At 41.3% G+C, this 25,308-nt stretch overlaps 1 protein-coding gene across 2 annotated transcripts in view; it reads left to right on the top strand.

Moving 5' to 3' along the window:
* Positions 1-25,308, top strand: part of rxraa (retinoid X receptor, alpha a) — a 107,240-nt gene that overhangs the window by 47,199 nt on the left and 34,733 nt on the right. For both annotated transcript variants that reach the window (XM_087174312.1, XM_023407524.2), the window contains exon 3: positions 15,856-16,094. In XM_087174312.1, the coding sequence (XP_087030438.1) occupies positions 15,856-16,094 (239 nt within the window). The remainder of the gene's footprint in view (positions 1-15,855; positions 16,095-25,308) is intronic.

Below are 25,308 nucleotides of genomic sequence, written 5' to 3' on the forward strand. Positions count from 1 at the left end.
CACACACACACACACACACACACACACACACACACCACCCCCCTCCATTCCCCTCCATTCCCCTCCCTCCGCATTCGCCAACCCGTGCCCACAAACATGCCCGGCATCAGCAAGCTTCCTCCCAGAGCGGTGGTGTCTTCCCTCCACCAATCGCACGACTCCGCAGCTATGGGCACATCAGTGTGAGCCAATGAACAACACCTGTTTCTCTCAAGCGTGGCTGTCCACGCCAATCATAACACCCACTTTATTTGGCCTCTGTCGTGAAGCCAATCCCAACACGTAATTCATGGGCATCCAGGCCATGAGAGGAACAGGCAAGAAGAAATATGGATTTTATCACTAGGGAACGGGCCTTCCAGAAAATGACTTTCCCAGCACAAATGTCACAGTAAATGTGCGTTGCGTCATTGCATCATCGGAAAAAAGCAGTATGGCAACCTTTTGATAGGACTGAGGGATCATTGTTTAGTGGTGAAACTCTGGAAGAATGACTCAATTTGTTGCCTTTTAAAAGTGTGAAAGCTTTGCCTGTGTTTGTATGTACAGCTGAGAATTGCCGACATGATCACATATGCTTAACTTTTTCATCCACATTAATAGGATGCCTTATATCACGTAGCAGATGTGGTCATTTGATACTGTTTTCTTACATCCATAATAGGAGTTACTGAGTTTATATGATGTCTGCTTTTGTATTTCAATTGATTTTGCCTAAACATAAGACTAGTGGCATCTATGAAAGTGGTATGTGTTTTGATGACGTGTTTGTTTATGTGATTTCACTTTCTGTTAATTGATAGTTACAGTTAGCATTGGGCGATCTGACGATCTTCTATCGTGGACGATGTTACTTTGGCAGATGATCTACTTTTCAGATGAACTTTACAAAAATCATCATTAAAAGGTGATGTGTATATATATATATATATAGAGATATTTAATTATAGATTGATCAATCGCCGCTAACCAGCCCCTCTATGACTCAATTTGTAAACAGAAGACAGCGGTGAACAGACAAACATCTGAAAGAAGCATCAAAGTGGCGGAAAGATCCAAATCACAACTTACAGTCATGACTTTCACAATAAAATCAGAGCAGGAACAGAATGCACACCGTGACTAAAATCATGGATTGTGATTTTACCCAAAAAGGTTATCGTATGATCTTTTTGCCAGATAGCAGTACTAAATGTTGATATTACACACTTGAAAAGAAGACTTATAAACTTAATTTATTTAGCCAGCCCACAAAAATTGTGAAGATGGGGCGCCTCGGTGGCTCCCCTGGTAGAGGGTGTACCACATAGGCTTAGTCCTAAAAGCAGCGGCCACGGCTTTGAGTCCAACCCATGGTCCTTTGCCGCATGTCCTCCTTTCTCTCTCTCCCTGACTTTCCTGTCTCTCTCAAAAAAAATGTGTTTTGCTTTTAAACACCTGCTGACATATTGAGAGTTTGGATGAGGAATGGTAAAACCCTACTCAACAGCTCATTTGAAAGTGACTTCTGTTGCGGTCTTAAAGAAGGTCTGTGTTGAACCTAGTTAAGGCTACTTTTAACTGAGTAAGTTAAAAGAAAGAATCTTATTTAAGGTTAGAAGTCAGGCTGTGGGTCAAGTCCACAATTCGTTTAAAGGTAATTGGAGGTAAGAGGTCGGATCTTAGAGCTGCATGGACAAGCTGTTAAGGTTTCATTACATAAACTTGTTTTAAAAAAATAAAAATGTCTTGTACAAGCACTTCAGTCCAAACTTTTTTTTTGTGTTTTGCCTTGGGGATGTGCAGTACACTCCACTGAAGTAACCTTCCTTGTGGGGCTCTTCAGAAGAATCCAGAGCATACAAAAGAGCGGACCAGCAGTTAGTGCTGCTGTTGAACTCCCAACACCTGGAGATGGATCGACTCCCTGGTGTTTGTGCTGTGTTTGTGCTTGTATAAACACAAGCTAGTGGTGTTAGTCACGTCCCCAGCAGAACCAATGGGTCTCCATAATGAAAGAGAAACATAAACATGGGTGAAAACACAAGGAGAGACAGAGAGAGAGAGATAGAGCAGGGCCGCGAAGCTGAGGCAGGTATCTGTAGAGAGGAAAGAGAGCTGGCAGCACTCTCACCAGTGTGTCTTCCCAGGACATGAAAGACTCGCTGCTCCGAAGTGGGATTATCCTCCACCTCTGGGGAGGCCCTCTGATGAGCAGAGAAAGCAGAAGGAAAGATGTGGAAAGAAATTGAAGGAAACAAGGACGGGGCGGAGGGGGGGTAGGGAAAATTAAACGTGAGAGCAAGAAAACCAGGGAGAGATAAAGAGAAGTACATCTATAGGCTCTCATCCACATGGATGCCAGCTCCACTTAAGGGCCTGCTGATGCTCACGACACTTCACTTGATTACCTTTGGGGGTTTTTTTCCCCCCAAAATATGCCTCCAACCCCCTGAAGGAATGACCCACAGTGGTAATTCACCAGAGAGCCATGTCCTTGTTTGATCTGACGCCTTCCTGGAAATCATCTCTGCATGCTCAGACAGTTTAAAACAGTCGTGATGATTCTTCTCCAGCAGATGCAGGTAACAAAAATATGCAGTGGAAAAAGTGTAATTTTTCTTTACTGTAGTGCAACAATCTCTCTTGTTCTGTCTTGTTTCAAGATACTGTCATTCGCTTCCAGATAATTCTTGAAACAAGCTGATAGAGAAGATGATGATAAAGTGATCATTCAAGACATTTTTCAAGCAATTTTTGTTTCCTCCCTCTCAATCATGAGGATTAGCTGCTTTTTTCTGTTTTGCATCTTTGTACATTGAATGTCTTTAGGTTTTGTACCATTGGTTAGACAATTCTTTCACTTGTTGGAAGAAAAAATGACTTTTTAGGACTCAATAACACACTTTTTGAGTGTTTAGTAAGGAGCTGATTTGAAAACTCGCCATGAAATATGCATTTGAGCCAGAGCATTCAGTGGAGTAAGGTTACGCTGTTGACTTAAGCTGTTTGAGTTGTCCATGTGACTTATTTTGTTGATAGTGGGCCAAAAGTTAATTGATTTTGTGTGTACTGGACAGACTGTCTGTGTGCAATCGGGCAAGAGAGAGGGGGTCGGATGAGGGGGCCGGGTGGCCGTTAAGGTCGGATCTCATCAGTCAATGCAACTATATTTTCATTTTGTTTATTTATCTTGGATACTGCGTCGCTCCACCCTGCAGGATTTTGTGTTATTTGTTTGCTGTGAGTCGACGCACCGATCCAAAGTACACTCCTCCAGTGACAATCACAAACAGAACACACACACTGTCTTCAGGACACCCCCCCACCCCATTCCTTGTATTGAGGCGCGTGTGTTCCCCCCGGCTCGCGAGGCCTCTTCCTGCAGCACGTACACACATAGTTTCCCATCACAGCCGAAACACCCCACCACCACCTCCCTCCTTATTCCCTCTGACTGGCCCCCACGATCTCCAGCTTTCTCTGAGAGACTTTCTCGTGCTTTCTTTTCCTCCTGCTCCCCGTTCGAATTTCTCTTATCAGTCTATACATCCCTCTATCTCTCTTTCTACATGTTCATCTATCGATCAGTCTGTCTCTGCCCATCCTCCTATTTCCCTTTATCTCTGGCTTTTTCCCAGGAGAGAGAGAGAGAAAGAGAAAGGGGTGGTGGGGGGTGCAATTCCAGCTCAAGGCCAGGAGCCAGACCATACTCCATTTGGATTTCATTACAAACAGACCAGCACCTCACAGCCTAGAACAAAAGAATAATAATCAGAGGGGAAAAAATGAAAGAAAGAAAGGGGGGGAAATGTCTCAAAGGCTTGTAATATAGTCAATAAATTCAAGCTTTCCCCTGAAAAAAGGCTCTGATATTACTTCTGTGGCCCAAAATGTGAACCGGCTCCTTTTGCCTTCGCTGACTCAAATTGAAAATGATCTGTTATCACATCTAAACATGTCCATCTTTGTGTAAGAGAACAGTTAGTGTTTTTATGTGTTGCGATCCTGCCTCTCCTAATCAAGGGGTGTCGGACATGGGGGCGCCGTGTTGTTCACCAGCATCTGCCTTGGGCCCAACACAAGTGTTGTCCAGGATCACACACACAGACACACACACACACACACACACACACACATTCAACACACAGCGCTCGACTTTTGATGTGTTTCAGCGCTTCCTCAGTACAAATGGAAGCTGTCAATCATCCGCTGCCTCTGAATAAGTCCTCAAGTGGCAAATTCCTCTTCCTGATGTCAGCAGAGGGAAGGAACAGTTTGTTATTCCTCCTTAGTAATTGGCATAATTAATCTCCACAGACAGATGGCTTTATTGCTGGTGAGTCAGAACGAGACACAAAGAAAGCGAGCGGACACACCTTGTAGACTCAATGATTATCCACTCCTCCCCATGGGTGACTTTTTTTTTTTTTCTTCCTCTTCCTCATTTACATGTATATTGCTCTGCTCTTACAGGTTGTAGAATTAGAACCTGGGCCTGGACAATATGACCTACAGTGAAAGCTACACTTCAATAAATTGTCACATTTACACTGTTATTTATAATTTTAACAGATGTATGTTTCCTTACCTGGTTGTTATATTCAGACAGCTGATTGAAATTTGCAGTATGATACATGTAGATTAGTAAGACATCCATAATGTCAGTAATTTGGTAAATTTGATTTATTGTCCAACCCATGAACTAGCGTGTTTGGTTTCAGCAGTTGCCTAAGTCATTGCATGTGGCAGAGAAAGACTTTGGAAAGACTGACCAGTTTGTCTGTGAAGCTGTTCTTGCTCACATCTGCAAAAATGTCTTGCATTAGGCCATTTATGTGGACTTAACATGACGTTTTCCAAAGCATGCCTTTATGTTTTTGAATTTTTTATTCCGCTACCTTTCTAAAAGGCATTTTTTCTGTCTCTTTCATTTCAACACACAAGGGCAATATTGAAACTCGACACTATAGCTCGAGATCAGTAATGCATCGCCATGCCTGGTTTAATTTCGTCAAAGTTATGAAAACACATCCGACAAAAAAATGTGAAAGTAATCAAAAGCAGTTATCAGATTCTTTGCAGCTGCTGTTGTTAAAATTATGCTGAATCTCCTGTTTTGCAGTTATGTTATTATCGCTCTGCGTTTGAGCTTGTGTGTGTGTGTGTGTGTGTGTGTGCGCGCGTGTGCGTGTGCGTGTGTGTGTGTGTAAATATATGCTCGGCCATGTGCCTTCAAGTGTGCTTTTGGCAGTGAGCGAGCCAGATAAGGGTCTGTGTTGTGATTTTAATCTCTGGGCGCAACAAAAGAGGAAGCTTGATGAATCATAGCTTCCTGGCTGCCTTGCATTTCCCCAGTTCTTGGATTCATACAAGAGTCTCAGATATTACAGCACAGAGGGGCTTAAAAGTACAAATATCTGATTTTTAATTTTTAATTTTTTTTTTTTTTTCTTCAAATCTATAATGCAGAAAAGAAGCCAACCCAGTTACTTTAATGGCAGGTGTTCCACATGCATAATACTACCAGCAAAAATGAAGCTATCACATAATCATCAGTCTGCAGGCCTCAAAAATCACCCTGAACTCTCTACTTCGTCTGGTTAAGGTTATTCAAAAAAACATGTTGTTCTTTAACATCTTGGAGTTTATTACCTTATTGTTCCCTTGCTTCTTGCCAAGCTGTCATGTAACTGAAAAGGCAATGAATCCTCAAACAGAACCCGGGAGCATCAGTTGCAAATGTAATCTTCTCCTCCTGACGGCTGCTCTGCAGGCTGCGCTGGTAATTATCGCTCCATGCTATGCCTTTGATCAACTGCTATTGTCAGTTGTTGCTCATGGCATAAGCTTCCAACCAGAGGACAGTCAGTGTGATGCATTCACCATGCTGGCTATTATTCATTTGTATATCAGTTTTTTGTGTGTGTGTGTGTGTGTGTGTCTTGCGTGTTACTCTCCACTTGTTGCTCTCTTGACAATTTCAGATGTAGCAATAGATGTGTTTGTTCTTTTCAGCGAGCAACAGGCGCAGGTTTGTTGTGCAAATAAACCATAATAGGTGAAACCTTTAGTGGACAACCCCACTCCGCTCTGAGGAGCATTTAGGGTATCTGAATCCAGTATCAAATCCACTTATGCCATCTGAATCCTTTTTAGTGGTTAAGAAGAACTCTCTATACAAAGGATGTACTCCATTTACATTGAAAAAAAATCATATTTCATCAGATGACTCCAACGGATGGAGCCAGTTACTGGAACTTTGTTTGGTTCAACTATTTACAGCCAGATAATAGCGTTGTTGTTGGTGCTTAGAGCAAAGTTTTGCAACAGCTGCTGCAAAACTACAATTCAGGATCATCCATTCATTCTATAATGATAAGCTATAATATATACTGTTTTCTTATTATGCTTTTTACTTCCGTTTTTTATGCTTCTTTTATTCTTGTTGAGCACATTGAATGACCTCTGTGTATGATAATGTGCTATACAAATACATTTCCCTTGCCTTGCCTATAAGAACAAACCAAAGTAATCCTCTCACATTCAAGACTTCCTCAGCAATTGGATATAGCACCATCATCCTTGCTGAAAAGAGTTCTTGACATTATATCCGTATCCTTCATTTTAACACTTCACCTAAAATCTATATGTGCTTATGGGTGGCTGTAAGAGTTTCATATGTTTTTGTCAGACACCAATATTTCATGGCAGGAAAAACTGAAGTATAAGAACATTAACCGCAACTTCTAAACTACTCTCGCAATATAATCAAATTTCTTACTGTCTATCTATATGCTCAGTATGTTGCTCACCATCATAGCTTGTGGCTTCTTTCCAAAATCTTTTAGATTAGACTTGTCTATGAGTTAAGCTTGAACATGACAAGCAGTATGTCAGATACTTTACACTGAAGTATTTCCAGGCTGCTACTTTCGGCAACATCTTTTCAGCCTTGTCTTTGCGCAGCTCTGCTCAAAAGCCAGCTGGTGCTCTGGCTCTGAGCTCCCAGGGAGAGATGGTATATCACCGCTGAGCTAAAGAGAACAATTAGGCCATATCAGCAGATCAGAGTGTTGGCTGTCGGGGCACAGTTAGCAATAGCGCCAGTAATCTGTGGCTTAGCTGGCACCTAGCCACAGCCAGCCGCAGCTCCACGGCCTCTTCAGACACTTAAGAGTCACTGAGGGCACCGATGTGCCTCAGGAGCTGGCACTCTCATCCACATGCTATCAGGGAAGTGATTTGAATTGGGAGGAAAATAAAGGGAGCATGTGAGAGACAGAAGAGAGTAAAAGGGGAGGTGGGAGGGAAAGAATTAAGTCTTTAATGAGGGCAGTTGTTTCAGCAGGCAAAAAAGAATCGGGTTATATCAACACAGTGTATCAAATGATGGTTGTTAGCGGCCCACCTACTGTGAAATTACGGGTGGCCTGTTTTGGGTCTTTTCTGCCACTTATCACACATTTAGACCTTTTTTTTCTGTCTTTTATTCGACAAGTTGAATCATGGATGCCAACAGATAGGGGCCATAACAGACAGTAAAAAAAAAAAAAAAGGCACGGATACTTTTGATTAGAGCTGTCACCAAGCTCCAGCTACTGTGTCAGTGCAGCTACTCTGTCTGATCATATCTTATCATGAAAGGAGTTCCTGTTAAAGCAGGCACCCTCATCACTATGTGGCTTTTTGCACCTTCCGTCTCGTTCGCTTCGCTCAGCGTAATGACGATGTGGGATTAGAAGTAATGAGAGTGAGGGGGAAAAACCTTGTAAACACAAGAGTATTATTTTCTCCTGCGCTGTATATTCAGTTGTGCGAGTACGCCACAGAGAACAAACGACTAAGAACAAAACAGGCTTCCCTTGTGCATTGAATAAGGCTGTGATGACCTTTACTCAGTTGCATGTCTTAGAGGTGTTGATCAGATGCTACTATCTGCAGATGCTCATGTCTCGTTGGATCTTTTCTGATCAGTCACAGGCTTATGTATTCATTTTAAGATGTGAACTTTCCATCATTGTTCTGACAAAATAAGATGTGAAAAAAAAAGGAACCATCATTAAGTCACGACTGAATGCAAAAGTGTCCATTGATTCAACCCACGATGACTCAGAAAGCTAAGACACTGCAGAGGGCTGTTGTCAGTTGATGTATTAGTGCTTCACAACAAGGGAAAGTAAGACATTAGTTTGATCTGAATGATTGTCTTCAGAAGTTACACAAGAGAAACAAAAATAAGCGGGAGGGGATCAGCTGGGACCCATTGGTAGAAATGTGTTGATGGACAGCTAGCTGTTTTAAGATGAGCCAGTAACAAACATCCAGAAAGAAAACTAATTGCCATTAATTCCAATAATAGATTTCATTAATTTATCAAGCAAAATTACCAAAGCTTCACTGGTTCAGCCTTTAAAATGTAAGTCACTTTTGTTTGTTTTCGTCTCTGTCATTGCAAATGAAATATCTTGCAAAACAAGCAATATAAAGACATTTCTGGATTCTGGGAAATTGCAAAGGGCATTTTATAAACTGAGCAATTACTATACTGATGAAAAATAAACTAACATTTTTGATTATATTAAAAATTGCAGTGCAAACGTTTTACGTGCATATCAAAATGTCATCGGCCATTTATGGCCCAGCCCCTACACCAACTCCCACCCACCCTTAACACACACACACACACACACACACACACACACACACACACACACACAAACACACACACACTACACCAGACACACCCTCCCACTACCTCTCCCCTATCCGCAGAGTAAACACATTAGATGCGGATATTTACTCTTTGGACCTGTTTGTTTTGTGGAAGACAGAGACACATTCCCTGATTAATGATGCACACACACATACACGCACGCACGTGCCACACTTCAAACATGTTGACTTTAGCATTTGATTTTAATCACAGATTGAAAGTGATGATGACAATAAGCTGATGAATAATGATGGATTTGTTGAAACACACATAGCAACGCACACACGCGCGCACACACACACACACACACAGCTTCATGGAAGACTGAGTAAAACATCAGCCTGCTGTCGTCATGGTGATATAGACATCAGCGGTAAAAACTCTAAAAATGAAGCTGTTAGACCAACTCTTGTGTTATTTTTGGGCTCTGGGTTTTTACGCAACCAACTAAATCTCATGGGTTTTTTGTTGAATCTTTTCCTCTGAACACATCCGGAGAAATGCTAATGACTAGCGTTTCATCCACACTGTGCTGTGGTGCTCTGTGCACTTCAAAAACTGACTCACCTGCCTCTCCTAAAACGTCTGTGTGAATTATAATAATAATAAAAAAATATTTTAAAAAATCAACTTTTTGCCTCAAATCAACAAAAAGGAGGGGCAGGAGGGAGGGAGGGGTGGTGGTGGGTGGGGGTCTGCGTTATTGTTGTCAGGCCGCAGATTAATCCAGTCTTTTCTGTCAGAGGAACTGCATTTCGCTAATGTGCGCGGAGTAGGTGCCAGTGACTCATGACTGCTTCATTTACGCCAAAGTCAATCCATGAAATGATCGTTTTTTTCCTGGCTGCTGTCTCGCCAATGCCATCATCCCTCAGCTGACCCATTGCCAGCAGGGTGGTATAGAAAACCCATTGTTTGTGTAAGGATCTGTATGGAGCCAGTCTCGCATTTTGTGCGTGCGTGCGTGCGTGCGTGAATGATCTAACAAAGTCTCAGGAGAATATGGGATTGGACAGAAGCTATGGCAGTATTAACCTAAAGCTGGCATTGCTGTCTGCATCATTATGTGAGAAGACGCTACCTAAAGCATTATGAGTGTTGCCCATTGACTGTCATGAGTAACGAGATTTAAAGGCAAAATGGCAACTGGACGCAATGTGATTTACTGAGATTTATGATCTCTCCCTTGCTGCTTTTGCTGCATCCCACGCCCTCGTGATCCACTAAATCTCCACTGTGGCACTAGTAGATGAATAATAGAGCAGGAGAGTTAGCCGCAGAGTAAAAAACCAGCATCTGTCTGCTTGTGCCTAAGCACATGCTTCTGATTGTGAATGCATTTCACAGAGGACTGGCCGCACCACTGATTATTGTTCTGAGCCCACGGTAACAACAGACGTGAGGGAGGCCTTAGATAGTCAATGAATAAGCTACCTACAGCATCATGAGGAGCAGAAATATGTATATGTATGTGTATATCAGACTTCACCAAATTGGGAACCAGTGGTTGGGAAGAACCCTCTCTGCAGAGCACTTGTCCCATTTTATCAGTCAAGCCTTGAGTCTCACCTGACTCACACAGTCCACAGACCTTGTGAAAGGCAGACAAAAAGAATTAAAGGGAGATGGAAGGTTGTGTAGGTTTTTGTTACTTGTGCTTCTCAGCCCTCAGTCTGTCACCTTTAACCACAAGCTCTGTGTTCCTTCAGGAAATGTTCTCCCCCCATTAACAAATAAGGTATCAGTGACTCAGTGGGACTATATAGACCACACAGCATGCTCTCCTTCCTCTCTGCTAGGCCTTTGTACCTATATGACAAAATACACTGTCACTGCCTCCCGAAACAACTCATTTGACTTTTACAAAAATGAGTCACATGAGCGTTTTCTGATCTGCCACATCTATCATTAAGGTGTAGTTAAGTTTATGCAACCAAAGCTTCACCTTCATGTGTAACAAAACTACTGTATGTTGACAGTCAGATGGACGACTGCACATGATCTGCAGCCTCTGGTATCTAAGTCAGGTGCTCTGTATCGCACCGACGACCGACAGGGCTGGAGGTAATATGTTTTCAGGTTGTCTGTCCACCCGTCGCGATGTCTCAGTAACGCCTTAAGGGAATTTCTTCAAATTTGGTGCAAATATTCACTTGGCCTCAAGGCTGAACTGATTAGAATTTGGTGGTCCAGGGTCACTGTGACCTCACAAAACATGTGTTTGGCCATCCCACAATTCAACACAAATGTCCATAAGGATAAGATGATGTAGTCGTGACCTTTTATATCCAAATGGTCAAAGTTCAACTTCACTGTGACATCATAATATTCTGCAAAAACACTTCTGGCCATTATTCAACCCTGTAACAGAAGGGTGACCATATTTCCTGCAACTTTGCTGGTTGGTGGAGGCATACAACCGTGAGTGCCTTTGAGCGTATATCTTTCTTCATCTTCAACTTGTTCCCTACAAATCGTGCTGCCAAGACCGAACCTGCAACCAACAGTTTGTGCTATGTCAACCTTCGCTGCTGAACGACTGATGGATGGTGGCGTCTTTCTGGAAAGGACGGTCATTAATCAAAACACCACAGATCACATGGCAGAAAATCGTAAACATAGGTTGTTTCAAACGTTTGAACGAACGCCGCACGCTGTCGTCTTTCTGTTGAGGGCCGTCTCCTTTCATCTCGTCATCCATTGTTATCTCAATCATCCATTTATCACATTCTACGGTATACTCCCAAGCCCGTAGCACGAACTGGCAAATTTCCTCTGTGTAATCACACCCAACGGCAGAACAAAAGAGCAAAAAAAAAAAAAAAGGGAGGGAAGCATTGTTTAGAAATAGGAGATGCTTGTATTCAGTACAGAAGTGATAAGTGGGGAACTCTCTCTATGTCTGCCAGTAAGATGGGCCCTAATTTGGTTATTTGTAGCTGTCAGTTATGCTCTCCTGTTCCCAGTGATAAAGGCCAATCGATAGGCAAAGGTTGCAAACGACAATTTCTCAGATGCACTTCTCAACCCCTGTAGAAACTTTTCTGCATATTAGCATTCAAGAAACCTGGACAACTGCCACTCACTTCTTTGATGCTTCGATATTTTTTATTTCCCTCTTCTCTCCTCTCCTATCCTCCCCTGGCTCACCCATTTGCTTTGCGTGAACACTTTTATCTAATCTAGCAGGCATGTTTATTTTATGCTTTTTGCAGGTAGCCCTAGTAGAAACCGTTGCAGAACGTGCCATGTTTTGTCAATACTGCTTGTAAAACATGTTTCACTTTCCAGTTCAACAGGTTGAAGTCAGGTATATTAAGAAATAAAGACAGGAGTCAGTGTAACAGAACTCCGTATTCCTCTCCTTCTAAATCTTTTTTTCTTATATTATCCTGCTTGTCCGTTTCTTAACTAACTTGTCTTTCTTGTCATCCCTGTTTTGTCTTTCCCTTTCCCTCTCCTGTCATCTCATTGTTTCCCCTCCGCTCCCTTTTTCTCTCCTCTTCTTGTTTCCTCTCCTCCCCTCAGACACCTTTTCAGTTCCCTTCCTTCTGTCTTTGTTTCCTCTAGTTTTCTCTCCTCTCCTCATGCACCCTCATACCTCCCCTTGTACTCCTGTCCTCCAGTCCTTGTTCCTCTCCTCTCCTTGTTTCCTCTCCTCTTCCCCTCTAGCACATCTTCTCAACCCCCCCCCCCTTCTCTCCTGTCCTCATAAATATTTGTCTCCTCTCCTCTCTCCCGGTGTCTCCTCTGTTCTCCTTGTTTCTCCTTTCCTCTCCTCATTCCTCCTCTCCTTTCCTCTCCCTCCGGGGAGGATTAGGACAGAGTCCTTTTCATCCTGCTGTAATCCTACACTGGCAACCCAACTCCAACAAGAATAAACATACACACACAGACATGCAAACACACACACACACATTTCGCTGTGAGATATGTATATGTTCGGGGCGCTTTGCCCAAATAAGACCATTCACATACAATATGAGCACATGGCTACATCTGGAAAAAGAACATCAGAGAGGATTTTTGGAGATTTTTCAGTTAATGTTCTGCTCTGGTTGTTCCTCCCCTCTATAGAAAAAAAAAAAAGTACAAGAGGGGGAGACATAAGGAATGAATGGGAGAGAAAGAGACATAAACAGGCTGATCTACCTCCCAGCCTCTCTATGTCATCTCCCTCGAGGTGGGGCCTTGCTGGGACTCTGTCAGCTGAGCTCCCCCCTGCTGAGACCTACAATGGCAGATTGGCAGCCCTAATACCACAGCTCGCTTTATCTGCCTGAATTAAAACCCAATTGGAGAAGGGTTATGGGAATTGCTGGCTCAGGGAGAGCTTTTATTTATTTATTTTATTTTTTTCAGGAATTATGTGTGTGGGCGCATTTTAGGAAAAAAAATGTAATCAGAGGGATATAAGCTCAAGGGGTATCAGTCAGAGGATTAAACACAGAACTAATACAGCTAGATGCAGAGCTGTTGTTAGCCCTTTATTAAGAAGGATGTGTGTTTGTTTTCAAAAGGATGGGGGGGCCATGTGTGTATGTGTGCGTGCATGCTTACAGGAAGTGCTCGTGAGGCAAGCAGGATGTGCAGGAAGTGTTTGGCTTGGCTCAGCTGGCAGCGAGGTTGTTGCTCTGAGGATTGCTGATGCCGGGAGAAGGATGCAAAGATTCCCCCCATCTTTTTTTTTTTTTCTGTCCTGCATTTAAGAAGACATTTTACAACAGAAACACACACACACACAAAAGTTACTGTAAAGTCTGCAGGGACAGAGATGAAGCACTCCAGGAAAAGTGCTGTGAACTGGACGCTTTACTCTTGGCTGTCAACTAATTGAGCCTTCCATCAGTTTTTATTCCACTACGCGGAAACAGAGGAACCTGGTCACTTATGAAACGTGGATAGAGTGTGATGGACAAGCCGCACTCTCTCACTTATTACATAACAAGTCCATGTCCCCACTGCAGAGAGAGCAAAGTTGTAGTGTCAAAATAGGACAGGGTATAAAAGGGAGGGTATGTCAGGACAACAGACTAGTGAACCTAAGCTGTCTTATGTCAGCTGCAGGGCTTTGAATAAATTATTCTAGCCTGGTGTATTGTATTTTAGACATTTCTGGAAACTGGATGGAGAAACAGTTAAAAGATAAAATGATAATGTGGTATTGTCTTTTAACTACTTGGAAAATGAAGGTAATTCATTGCTTTGCTGCAAAATTCCTGTAAATTCAACACCAGTCAGCTGCCAGTTTGAGGTCAAAAAATTATACTGTATTTCCTTTATTTGATAATTTGCCAATTATTTTATTGATTAATCCCAGAGTCAAAAATCCTAGATGTATTGTGGTGTCTGAAATCCAAAAATATTCACTTTACTATAATATAAGAAAAGCAGTAAATTTTCACATTTTGCAAATTACTTATTTTTCATTTATTAAAATAGCTGCTGATTCATTTTCTGTCAACCAGCTAGTCATTGTAACTTAGTACTGAATCAATAAATTCTTTAAAAGTTGAATTATAAGTTATAACTTACAAGTTTGTCTCAGAGGGTTTATCAAATCTGATTAGTTTGCAACATCCTCTGGAAGAATGGAGGGGGATGGATCCGTCTTCCCATGATGTACAGATTAGATGGAAGTAGCAGAGGGACAGAGAAAGGAAAGCCGGACAGCAGCAAAGACAGACATGATCATAAATGAAGGCTAAGAGAGAGTGAAGGGCGGCGTTGAAAGGCAGGACAGGAGCGAGGGAGTTGTTATGAGTGCAGATACAACCCTGTTGCCAAATTGTCAGTGACACGCCACAGTATCCTCTGTCTCTGCTCTCACTCCTGTCTGTCCCATATTCTCCGTGTTGACAGCTGATGGGAAGATGGCCCGCTCATACAAGGTAAAGAGCAGAGACTGAGTGTAAAAGGGAGAAAGAACATATGACTTTATCCTTATCGCTCTCTCTGACTTGAGTCTCGCTGCAAGTTTTTCCCTCAGCTGTAATACAACATATTTTAATTCCCTTGGCAAGAAAGGGTATTTATATATAACTAAAATGCATCAGCAAAAACCTGACAATTGCATATTTAATATTTATTTTCCATTTGTAGTGAGTACGGCATTCATAAACCTTTTCATGCTTATGTTCACACTCTCACAGCACTTGGTTAAGGTTAAGGAAAGATCGCGGTCCGGTTTCATACAGAAATAGTTCACACTGACTTCAGACGTGTTTATTGACATTTAACAAAAAACACAGTCTTTTCCCTAAGATTAACCAAATTGCTTTTGTTGCCTAAGCCACAGTTGAGACTCTGGGAGTGAACCCTGGTCTCTGGTGTGACAGTTGTGCGCTTTGTACCCTGCCTTCCACCCCAACCACCTCCAAGCAACTCCGCTGCTGTTCATACATGTGTCACTTTATTCATTCAAGAAATATGTTGCCTCTGACCAAAACCCAGCCATTTATGTTTCCTACAAAAAACGGATTTGCTTTTGAGCTATATAACGTCACTCCTAGAAAACACAATTGCTCCTGGGCCCACTACCCCACTCATCAGCCACATGCATTATAGATATACATCCTGTCCTCATAGATCCCTGAGGGAAGCACTTGAGAAGAGGTCAACTCTTCAGTTTGAGGGACAGACCTACTCCACTCTGTACAGATACTAAGCCTCCATTCACTCTCATGTTAGATTTTTTTTCTCTTTTTCATAAGAGCTATCGTCAGAGTTAATTGTGTCCATTTTCCTGGACTGCGCTCAGATTCAACAACTGCTTTTACACTTCACCAGATGTTGCGAATTCTTGGTGCCAACGATTCCGGTCAGGAAAAACTCAAATTAGAGTGTTAAAATTGTATTATAAAAGTTGCATGAAGAACAAAGTTTTTAAAGTCTGGCTCATAGTGTTTTGTCAGCCTCTTTTGCAAATCACAGACATTTGTTCTGTTGTTTTATTTATTCATTCTTAGCCATGTGCAACTGTATCAACTGTAACACCAAAAACCACATAATTTCTCATGACAACATCTCAATAAAATTTTGGTCAGCATGATAACAGTGATACCAGTGAAAAATGTGCCACTCTGTCTGCACTGACATCTTCAAGATAAAATACGTTCGTTCTAACTTCCTTTCTTTTTTTCTCTTCTTCTTCTGAAAAGACTCTTCAGGCCAGATGACCTCCTCGCCCCTGGGCTCACCCACATCCCACCGGGGAATGCACCCGTCTCTTCTCAGCCCGACGTCCATGGGGCCCTCTGGCTCTCTTCACTCTCCCATCAGCACGCTGAGTTCACCCATGAACGGCATGGCCTCACCTTTCTCCGTCATCAGCTCACCCATGGGCCCTCACTCCATGAACTCGCCAGGCATGGGCTACGGCCCCAGCGTCAGCCCCCAGGTAAGGCCTGTGACAGATTGAAAAACATGTAGGTGCACACACACACACGTACACCATTGTAAATAATGACAGTATATGAAAATATTGTGTCCCCAAGGTTACTTACTCCACAGAACATGGACTACAACATTGATTTTGATATGACAACTATGAGAAACAAAGTCAAGTTTTCAGCTGCTATTCCAAGATACATGTTTTAGAGATGTTATCACATGTCATTCATTCACTCGTTACTGAAAGAAGGCATCTGGGTTATTTTGTACAGAAGTTGTTAGTTTGAAGTTAGCTGCTTTTGTTTGTGCATACCTTGGTTTACTTGTGCAATATGGTGAAGTATACTGTGTGCAATAGAGTTTTGTTCCACGTGGCAGGGAAATTGCAGCCAGTCAAATCAAGGCTAACCAGGGTTGGGGGCTGCAAAGTAGCTTCAGCTAGAAGTCTTTTTATGCATTCCTCATGTAATAATGCTTACTAGGGCAGGACGATATGGAAAAAAAAAAAAAATCATTTTTTGATTCTTTTGACAGTTGTCTCGATTGCGATGAGTCACGGTTTCAGTTTGAATCGTCAGTTTTGAATTTCATTTTAACAGAAAAAAAAATAGGAAAAGTCATGATCTGATTTTTGTTCTTGTACCAAACAAGCATGTTCCCTTACATCTGTAGAATCAGACTTGTAGGCTGAGGCATCTTTGAGGCACCACAGTGCTTCATTTATGGTATGTTGTGAGATATTTCGATTAATTGTTCAGCCCTAGTGCTTACGTGTTTTTTTTCCTGTAAGAAAAAAGAAGATTTTCTCTTTGGAAAAAACTGTCTTTGTTTTCTTGCCGAGCGTTGGATGAATAACAATAACCACCTTCAGGTTTGTCCATTATGAGGATATAGCCAAAAGACAGTTATCTTAGCTTAGCATAAAAGACTGGAAGCAGCAGGGGAAAGCTAGCATACTTTCATCCAAAGGTTAAAAAACACCTTCCAGTACCTCTAATGCTCACTAATTATGTCCATTGGTTGCCCGGCAACCTCACAGCGATGACAAGACTCCAGGGTGTCACTGGACTCAGCTACGAAACAGAGAAGAGAAGAGAGAAGTTTTGATCTTCTCATTTAACGCTGTTGAATGAATAAGCAACAAATGAATAAATAAAAAAATCAGTTGAATTATTAAAAAGAATCGTCACATTCAGAAACCAAAACCTTCATGTTCAGCAGCCTCCACCCTAGTATCATGAGGTTGTTCTGTGTATTTACTTTCAACACACTATAAACTAACCAGACAGACTGCTGTGTATCATGTCTTACAAACTGTATTCACATGTCTCAGAAGTGCAAATTATAGTTGCTTGCACTTGCACACTCACACACACACACACACACACAGAGAAGGACACGCACACTCACACACACAATTTCTCCTAAGCCAGGCCCCAGCAGACTGAGGCCCTGCTTTGACCTCATGCCACAGTTAATCAAGGCCTATTCAACTGGGATTCCACAGTACTTCAGCTCTGTCACTCTTTCTTCTATATCTGAGGCGTGTTTATCACTCTCTCCCGCTATATCTTGCTTTCTTCTCCGTCCCTTCATTCTTCCTGTCTCTTTTACTGTCCTATTTACTCTTTATTTACCCCTCTCTTGTTGTTTAATTCGTTGTCTCTTTCACATCGTCTCCATTTCCTCTCCCTCTCTGTCTGTGTCGGTTTTGTTCAATCAATAAGCCTTGGTTTCTTTGGTATTAAAAAAAAAAAAAGAAAAAAAAAAGAAGAAAACACACACACACAATTAAGACATCAAAGCCTGCAGTGTCCCAGTTTCCGTCTGGAGCCATATCTAAAATTGAAATTGTTTCCCCCCAAAATGCAGTGGCTGCCCTTTTTTGTGTTTGTTAATAATTGTGTTAAAGTGCATTGGCAATGGGATGCTATTTGGAATGGGCTCTCCTCACTATTGTTGGGCTTATCGCCGCCTTCTGAACGAAAGTGTCCCACATGTAATGGAGTTAGGAGTGGATTAGGGGCACTTTCAGAAAGCGGCCAGAATCTTTCATTGCTAGAAAGCCCACTTCCCCCTCTCTTTCAGATTCTTCTACACTTTTTAATTCCAACACTTTCATCTCTTCTACTGTTTCTGTCCTGAAGCGGCACACTTTGTATGCAGGTTGGATGTTTAGGTAACAAATGTTGCTCAGTCTGTCTTTTTTGATTGAATCTATGACAGGAGTTTTAGTGAGTTTCTAACTGTTTGTTAAAGCAACATTCAAGTCTCCCTATTTAGGATTTATAAGTAGCAGTAAGCAGTATACACACATTTATCAAATGGTTTATAACACACTATAATGTAGCTATAAGGACAAGTTTTTATTTATCCTAGCCACCAATTACGTCCGATACAACAATACCTTTTCCTCTTCACCGTATGTGTGTCCAACTACATCATAATATGTTATAAAACCATTTAATAAATGTTTATATGCTGCTTGTAAATGTTAAATACTTGGTATTAGTTTTGCCATTTTATCAAAGAAAAACAATCTTGTTGAAAATCCATCGTAAATTATTCAAAGTAAGACAAAGAAATGGTGTCCAGCCCTAAATGTGACAGGTCTTAACGTTTGAGGATTTCAGCTGTTAACCATGAACTTTTGCATAACTGAGACCATGGACGCTGCTTACTGTTGCTCAGTCAGGGTGGAGAATGGCAGTTTGATGTGAGAGTGGTGTGGCTGAGAGGTTAAAGATGGTGGCAGGGCCCTGTGGTCGTGAGGCGCGGCACTTTTGATGAAACGTGATTTGAGTCAGACGGCGTATGCCACTTGCTCTTAACACTCGGCTGACTTGCTGTTTTCATGAGCAGTTGACTGGAACGAGGTCACAGCTCAGCCTCTTCCCCTACTTAACCGCCCAGAGCCCATTACAAGACCCCCACCTATGCTAACCCCCCACCACCACACACACAAACACACACACACACTCATAGGCATCGACTCACACACACTCACTGTAAACTCGCATACCCGTGACCACACAGATTTTGCATATACTAAATTGTATTATTCGACCGTATAGTGTCATAAAAGAAAGATAGTTGTGTCTCGTTTTTCTTTTCCATTTCCTTTCATACATGTTATCGTCTTTCAAACTTGTTTACCATAAACTACAATCTTATTGTCTTCCTGCAGCAGGAAACACAACATTTAGATGCTTGGAAATATAAAGTCTAGATGAAAATGTGTTCTTATATGAAAAAAGACAATGAAAACTGCAATTTTAAATAAAAAATTGTAAAAACCAAAAAGAATGAGTCTTAACATTCCTCTACATCAAAGATGTAAATGACAACTTGATGAAAGCCGGGGACGGGATGAACAACAGTCCCATTCTCACTGGAATCTTTTGTCCTCCAAAAGCCAAACCACATGTAAAGAGAGAGACAGTCCTTTATCATCAGCCAATTCTTACATCTCAAACAACAGTGCTTCCCCTTCAGTTCTGTCCCAAACATCCAGACACACTGACATACTGTGGCTGTGCTTTTTCTTTTATTCTTTTTTTTTTTTTTCCCCACTGGGAAATTTTTTTAAGTTTGTCGCATCTAAACTGTGCATCCCAGTTATCTCTTGTGTATATTGTTGACTAACAGAAAAGCATCTGCATTGTTCTAAGTGGGAGCACATGTACTGTGAGCAAACATATTTTGACAGGAATCATTTACCCACAATGCGAAATGCATACTTTCATTCACTGGTTTTGCAATTATAGGGATTGTTATATGAGTTATATGACGGGAGAGATGGCGAGACATCGCCCCGGGTATCTGATCCGGGGGTGATGCCAGGCCACAGCCATGATCAGACCCATCACTGGTCATGTCTGTGGGCTTGAACTCACTGACAATAGAGACCATCCCTCGATCACAGACGCCGCAACTCTTCAAGCAGCTGGAAGGGATTATACGCAGGGGTTGGAACACATTTTACACTTCCAATGACAATAGCCAGAGTTGTCTGGCTGTTGTTTTTTCTTGCTGCAAAGGGGGATCTTTATCATCGGGCCACTGCCGATTCTCATTTTCCATTTTGCGGCTCAGTCTGCACCCCTCTGGCTCCCTCAGAAACCTTCTTGAGATTCCTAAACCTACAACAGGCCTCCAGTGTCTCTCAACATGGCTTAAAAATACATATAAAGCTGGAGTGTTTTTGGAGTCAGACTCAGAAGAAACACTAATATGAAAAAGGTGTAAATGTTTTACAAGAAATGGAACACGCTCCTAATTAGTTATAAATGAGCAGCGGTGATGATGTCATGTGCCGCTTTTGGGTATGTTGTGTTTAGGTTAGGGTCGCTAGGAGACCGAAACACTACGCACGCGCACACACACATAAGAGAAAGAAATGGAGAGAGAGAGAGAGAGACAGGGACAGTAGTAGACCTCAGCCCCTTTTCCTGTGTGGGAGTAATAAAGGTCCATTCCACTGCTCTGGTCTTTGATGGACCTTGCTGTAGTCACTTTGCATGACATCATGGTTGCATGGCTCTAATGGCTGCACAAAGGGGCTGTGTGTAGGGTCCCAGGGGAACAGTTAAGGCTCTCTAACGTCAATCAACCCTCAAATGGATGGGGGAAAAGAATTTTTTTTGCCAAAGCTGTCTCCAGGTAGCAATTACAAGCAGTTTTAGAGACCACTTTTTCCCCCACCACTGGTAGTTCAAGGAAGTGTAACTAATGTGTAGAATTAATTAAGTTGTGCTTCACTGAGAGTTTAGTACACAGTTCTTTAGTTCTTAGTTTCTTGTAGAGACAATCTCCCTATTCTTACAGACAGGCCTTTATTTCAAATTAAATCCCGTTACATAAATACAATAAACTTTATAATATTTTAGTAAGAAGTTTCCAAATTGCCATGTCGATTTGCTGTTGCTGCTGTGTGCTGTTAATGCACATTTCCCACATCTGTTTCATATTAAAACTGCTCCTGCTGTGGAGGGGGAAAATCCCCTTCCCCCTAAGGCTTTTATTTTGAAACTTATGCAGGAAGTGTTGTTTAGTTAAAATAATCATGACAGCACAGAAAGTACAGTACAATCAGTGAGGAAAAAGCAGTTTTCTTAAAAAAAAAAAAAAAAAAAAAAGAGAAACTCAAGAGTGGCAGAGGTTTGTTGTATTGATAGAAATAATGATAAATAAATAATAAATGCACCAATTTTTTTTCTTCACCCTTATTTGTCAAGGCCACCATTTGGCTGTGTGTAGCATGATAAAGTTTGGGCCTGTGGGTGTTCTAGCTTGTGTGGGGCCACACAGGAGACAAGCCATTTAGGAGGTGGCAGCTATAAGGGATAGAAACAGTAACATTAGGTTTAAGTTTCAGAGATCAGCCTCCAAATGCAGACTCTAGACGTTGCGGTTCGAATGCCTCGGGCCACATATTTATTTTAAAGCTTCAAATAATCCCTTTAGGGCTTTAATTGCATCTGGTGGTGTGATCTTACAGCAACTCAACACTGTCTGTGGACAGACATGTACACTGTGGCATGTCTGTGAAGTGTAATGACATTTTCTCTTTGACTAATTCTACCTTTTTCTCACTGTGAACATCCCTGTACAATTTGTACAGAAAGTTGTTATGGACACATTTCTCTCTCAACACAGTGAAAGCAAAAACCACCAAGAAAAAAATAAGCTCTGTAAAGACAGGATAAAGGAGGCAAACACCGGTCAAACAGCGTTTGTTGAGGTACCAGACCGTTCAGGGTTTGCCATGTTATCTTTTATTTAACGTGCAATTATTGACAGCTGTCAGGTTATGCTGTTATGCAGCCTTAGCTGTTTACACACACAAAGAAAAATGCTGTGATGTGAAGATTTTCATCTGTTGTAACGATGACAAAAATTTGTGCCGTTATTAAAAGATGTCTGCACCAAATGCTCTAGACTAATAACACCAGACTGACCTTTTCCATACAAAGACCATAAAAGTTAGTTCCAGATTAGAATGATCTATTAAACAGCGGGTGTTCAGCATCGGACTACATTCTGCCAGAGTAGGTGTAGATCAGCCCCCACATCTTGTTTGAAGAGCTAATCAATTACTCAGCGGATAACACCAATGGAAACATTAGCGGCCAGGAAAAATAGCAGTTAACCAGTGGCTGTGTGACATGCTAATACCTAAGTAAAACATTAGCCCGTTAAACGCTGGGTGACTTGCCAGTGGATTTATCAGTCCATTATCTGCTGGATGGTGGACAATGGAAATACTGAATCACTTGCAGGATGCAATCAATCTGACTACTTGTGGCTTGACACTGAAATACTGTTTGAATTACTGCTGGATTATGTGCAATTTGATGAAAAAAAAAATACCATTTAATTTTCATGTAGCATAACAGAGAACGTTGCGAAAACCATGATGAATGAGTTGATGATAATGGACGTACTCGAGAATTAATCTCTGGATTGGCTCTCGTTTCGACACTGAAAATACTTCTTGATCCATCTCCAAGTGATGTAAGACAATGAAAGTCTTTTCAGTGACTTGCTGAGGGACAAACCAGTGGACGATGGAAACACTAGTGGGATACTGACGGGTTGATTTAGCGTTGGAAAATGGAAATACTAATCGCTTATTTGACAATGGAAGTGGACGGTCAGTTAATTGCTAGAAGACTAATGGACAGAGTAATCACTCGCCGATTTATCAGTTACTAACAGATTGCTGACATAATTAGGTGTGATCACACCCATATATAGGCTTTTTATACAATGTCACAGACTATTAATGATGTTTTGAATTTATGGACCTGGTTTTCCCTCATAAATTGTTGTCTCAATCCTTGAGTTTGATTGCATGGAGGGTGTGCATTATTTAACATAACCACACAGCTACAGTGTCAAGGCTACATGACTGTTTATGGATTTATTATGAACATATATATGAATTTGTACCAACCAGCCATTATCACAGCTTTGTTAACTTACTTTAGTGGCAATATTTATTATAAAGTTGGCAAAAGCAGTGGGAATGCATACGTTTCTAATATTGTTTCTAATAAGGAATCCACATTGAGACGTGCACCACATTGACTTATTGTGAGTTATCCCTTGATAAGGATGGAAATTGGAAGTTAATTCCTTAAAGTATAGTAAGCAGTGCTGCCTAAATTATAACATGCAGTTAAGTGTACCAACTGTAGTTGGAGCCAAATTGTTTGGTGATCATCATACAATGTACCCATCTATGTGTATTGTATGTTTTACATGTATTTCTTTTTCTTATGACTCTAATGGTGCTTTCACACTTTTAGTTTGGTTCATTTGGTCCAAACCAAGTAGAAAAATGATACATTGCTGCTGTTTAGCTTTGTTCCAGTTTGTGTTCACACTGGCTTTTTACAAACACCACAAGCTGTAAACATGAACATTGGTTTTGGCGACTGTAGTCCTGCATCAGCATTGATTCATGGACCCACATAGGGGAGTCGAATTCTGGTGACTGATAGGAAGTCATGCAGCATTTTACTGATTGTTACGTTTATATTTATATTTTCTGATGCCACAAAGAACTTGATTCATCTTATGAATAATGACAATAATATAGAAACAGGACAAAAAAGAGCCATCTCTGTATAATAACATTATGGTAGAGATAGATATTGTGTGGTCATTACGTTTCACTTACTTTTTGAAATGCGAACAGTCAAAATATACAGAGGAGGACACACACAAAAACACCCTTTCACTTTCCACTATATCAGGGAAAGTCCCTGATTATGACATGCATACATTTTACCATGGTTACTACATGTTTTACTCCACTGTAAGAGCTGCTATGTCAGTGGCCACAGCAGCACTGTTTCCTGTAAAGACAGCCCTTACACTCATACGCACACACATGCACACACAAACACACACATAATGCCAAAAGGACACAGTTCTGAACATTCACCCAGATAAAACAGAAACACATTCTCTTGCATTCAGAAATCCAGAAACACATACATGCAGACACACACACACACACACACACACACACACACACACACACACACACACACACACACACACACACACATAACTGGCACAAAAAATTAAAAATACATGTATGCATACCGGATCCACCCCTATGTGCACACACACTCCCACGGATGCCAAAAACACTTACAAAAACACACACACAGATACTGCCATTCTGAGGTGAGACAACAGCTGAGAGTCGCTCTGCGCATTACCACTCCAGTGCTGTAAGGCTCACTGCCTTTCATGCCACTGATCGTCTAATATCCGTTTTTTCACTTTAACAAAAGTTTCTGTCAAAACACACACACGGGTGCCAGCAGTGCTTGAGATGATTCATTTTATCTGTTGCAGCACAGCATGGGGTGAGTGTTGGGAACCCCTGAGCTGTCTAGAATAATGTCTGCCTCTCCTAAATTCTAAGCTACTGGGAGAGAGCAGAGAGTGCGTTTTGTTAGAGCTGAGTGGCAATAATCAAGGAGCTATTTTTCGATAAGACATACTAAGAAAGGGTTTATATGTTGTCACTAAAAGCTTTATTAATGATTAATAAATAATACATGTATTCAATTACAGTTCATTAATAAGCCATTAGAATAAATTAAAATGTTTTGTTATATTCTCTTGATTCAATCCAGAAGGACAGCTGCACAATATCAAGAACAAAATACAGTTTACTAATGGTCTAACAACATTGAATAGTGCAAATGCTGTCATAAGTCCTCAAGGCTGCAATTATAAATATGCGCTCCAACCTGGCAACCCTTAAGTGCACACAACATATTAGTATTGATCCGTAAAAAATGTTGTAAGAGTGGTTAACTATCAATGAAGTCATCAGTGAAGTATTCTTTATTCCTCTGCAAAAAAATCATAATTTAATGTTCCTCTTATTTTGAAAGTACCCGAGCGTTTGATCTTGACTGATTCTATGTTGTAAAAATCATGTTTTTGCGGTTGTGAATTGGCTGTAAATATCATTTCAAATGCTAATCAGGTGAGGGAATGTAGTCGTCAGAATGACTACTTCCTAAAACATTTGGAGTGGCGTGCACCAGCTGGGCCTACACCTTGGTGTAATGTTACGTCCAACTTTGAACTGAATGTTACTATCAACTTAAAGTTATGACCAGTTTGCACTTAATGTGTTGTGCCTGGGTTTAACTTTTACATTTAGTATGGAGGAGCTGTAAGTTGGA

The sequence above is a fragment of the Seriola lalandi genome, unplaced genomic scaffold (assembly GCF_002814215.2).
Source record: "Seriola lalandi dorsalis isolate HSWRI2012SDOR001 ecotype SW California unplaced genomic scaffold, Sedor1 jcf7180002054337, whole genome shotgun sequence".
NCBI classification, from domain to species: domain Eukaryota; kingdom Metazoa; phylum Chordata; class Actinopteri; order Carangiformes; family Carangidae; genus Seriola; species Seriola lalandi.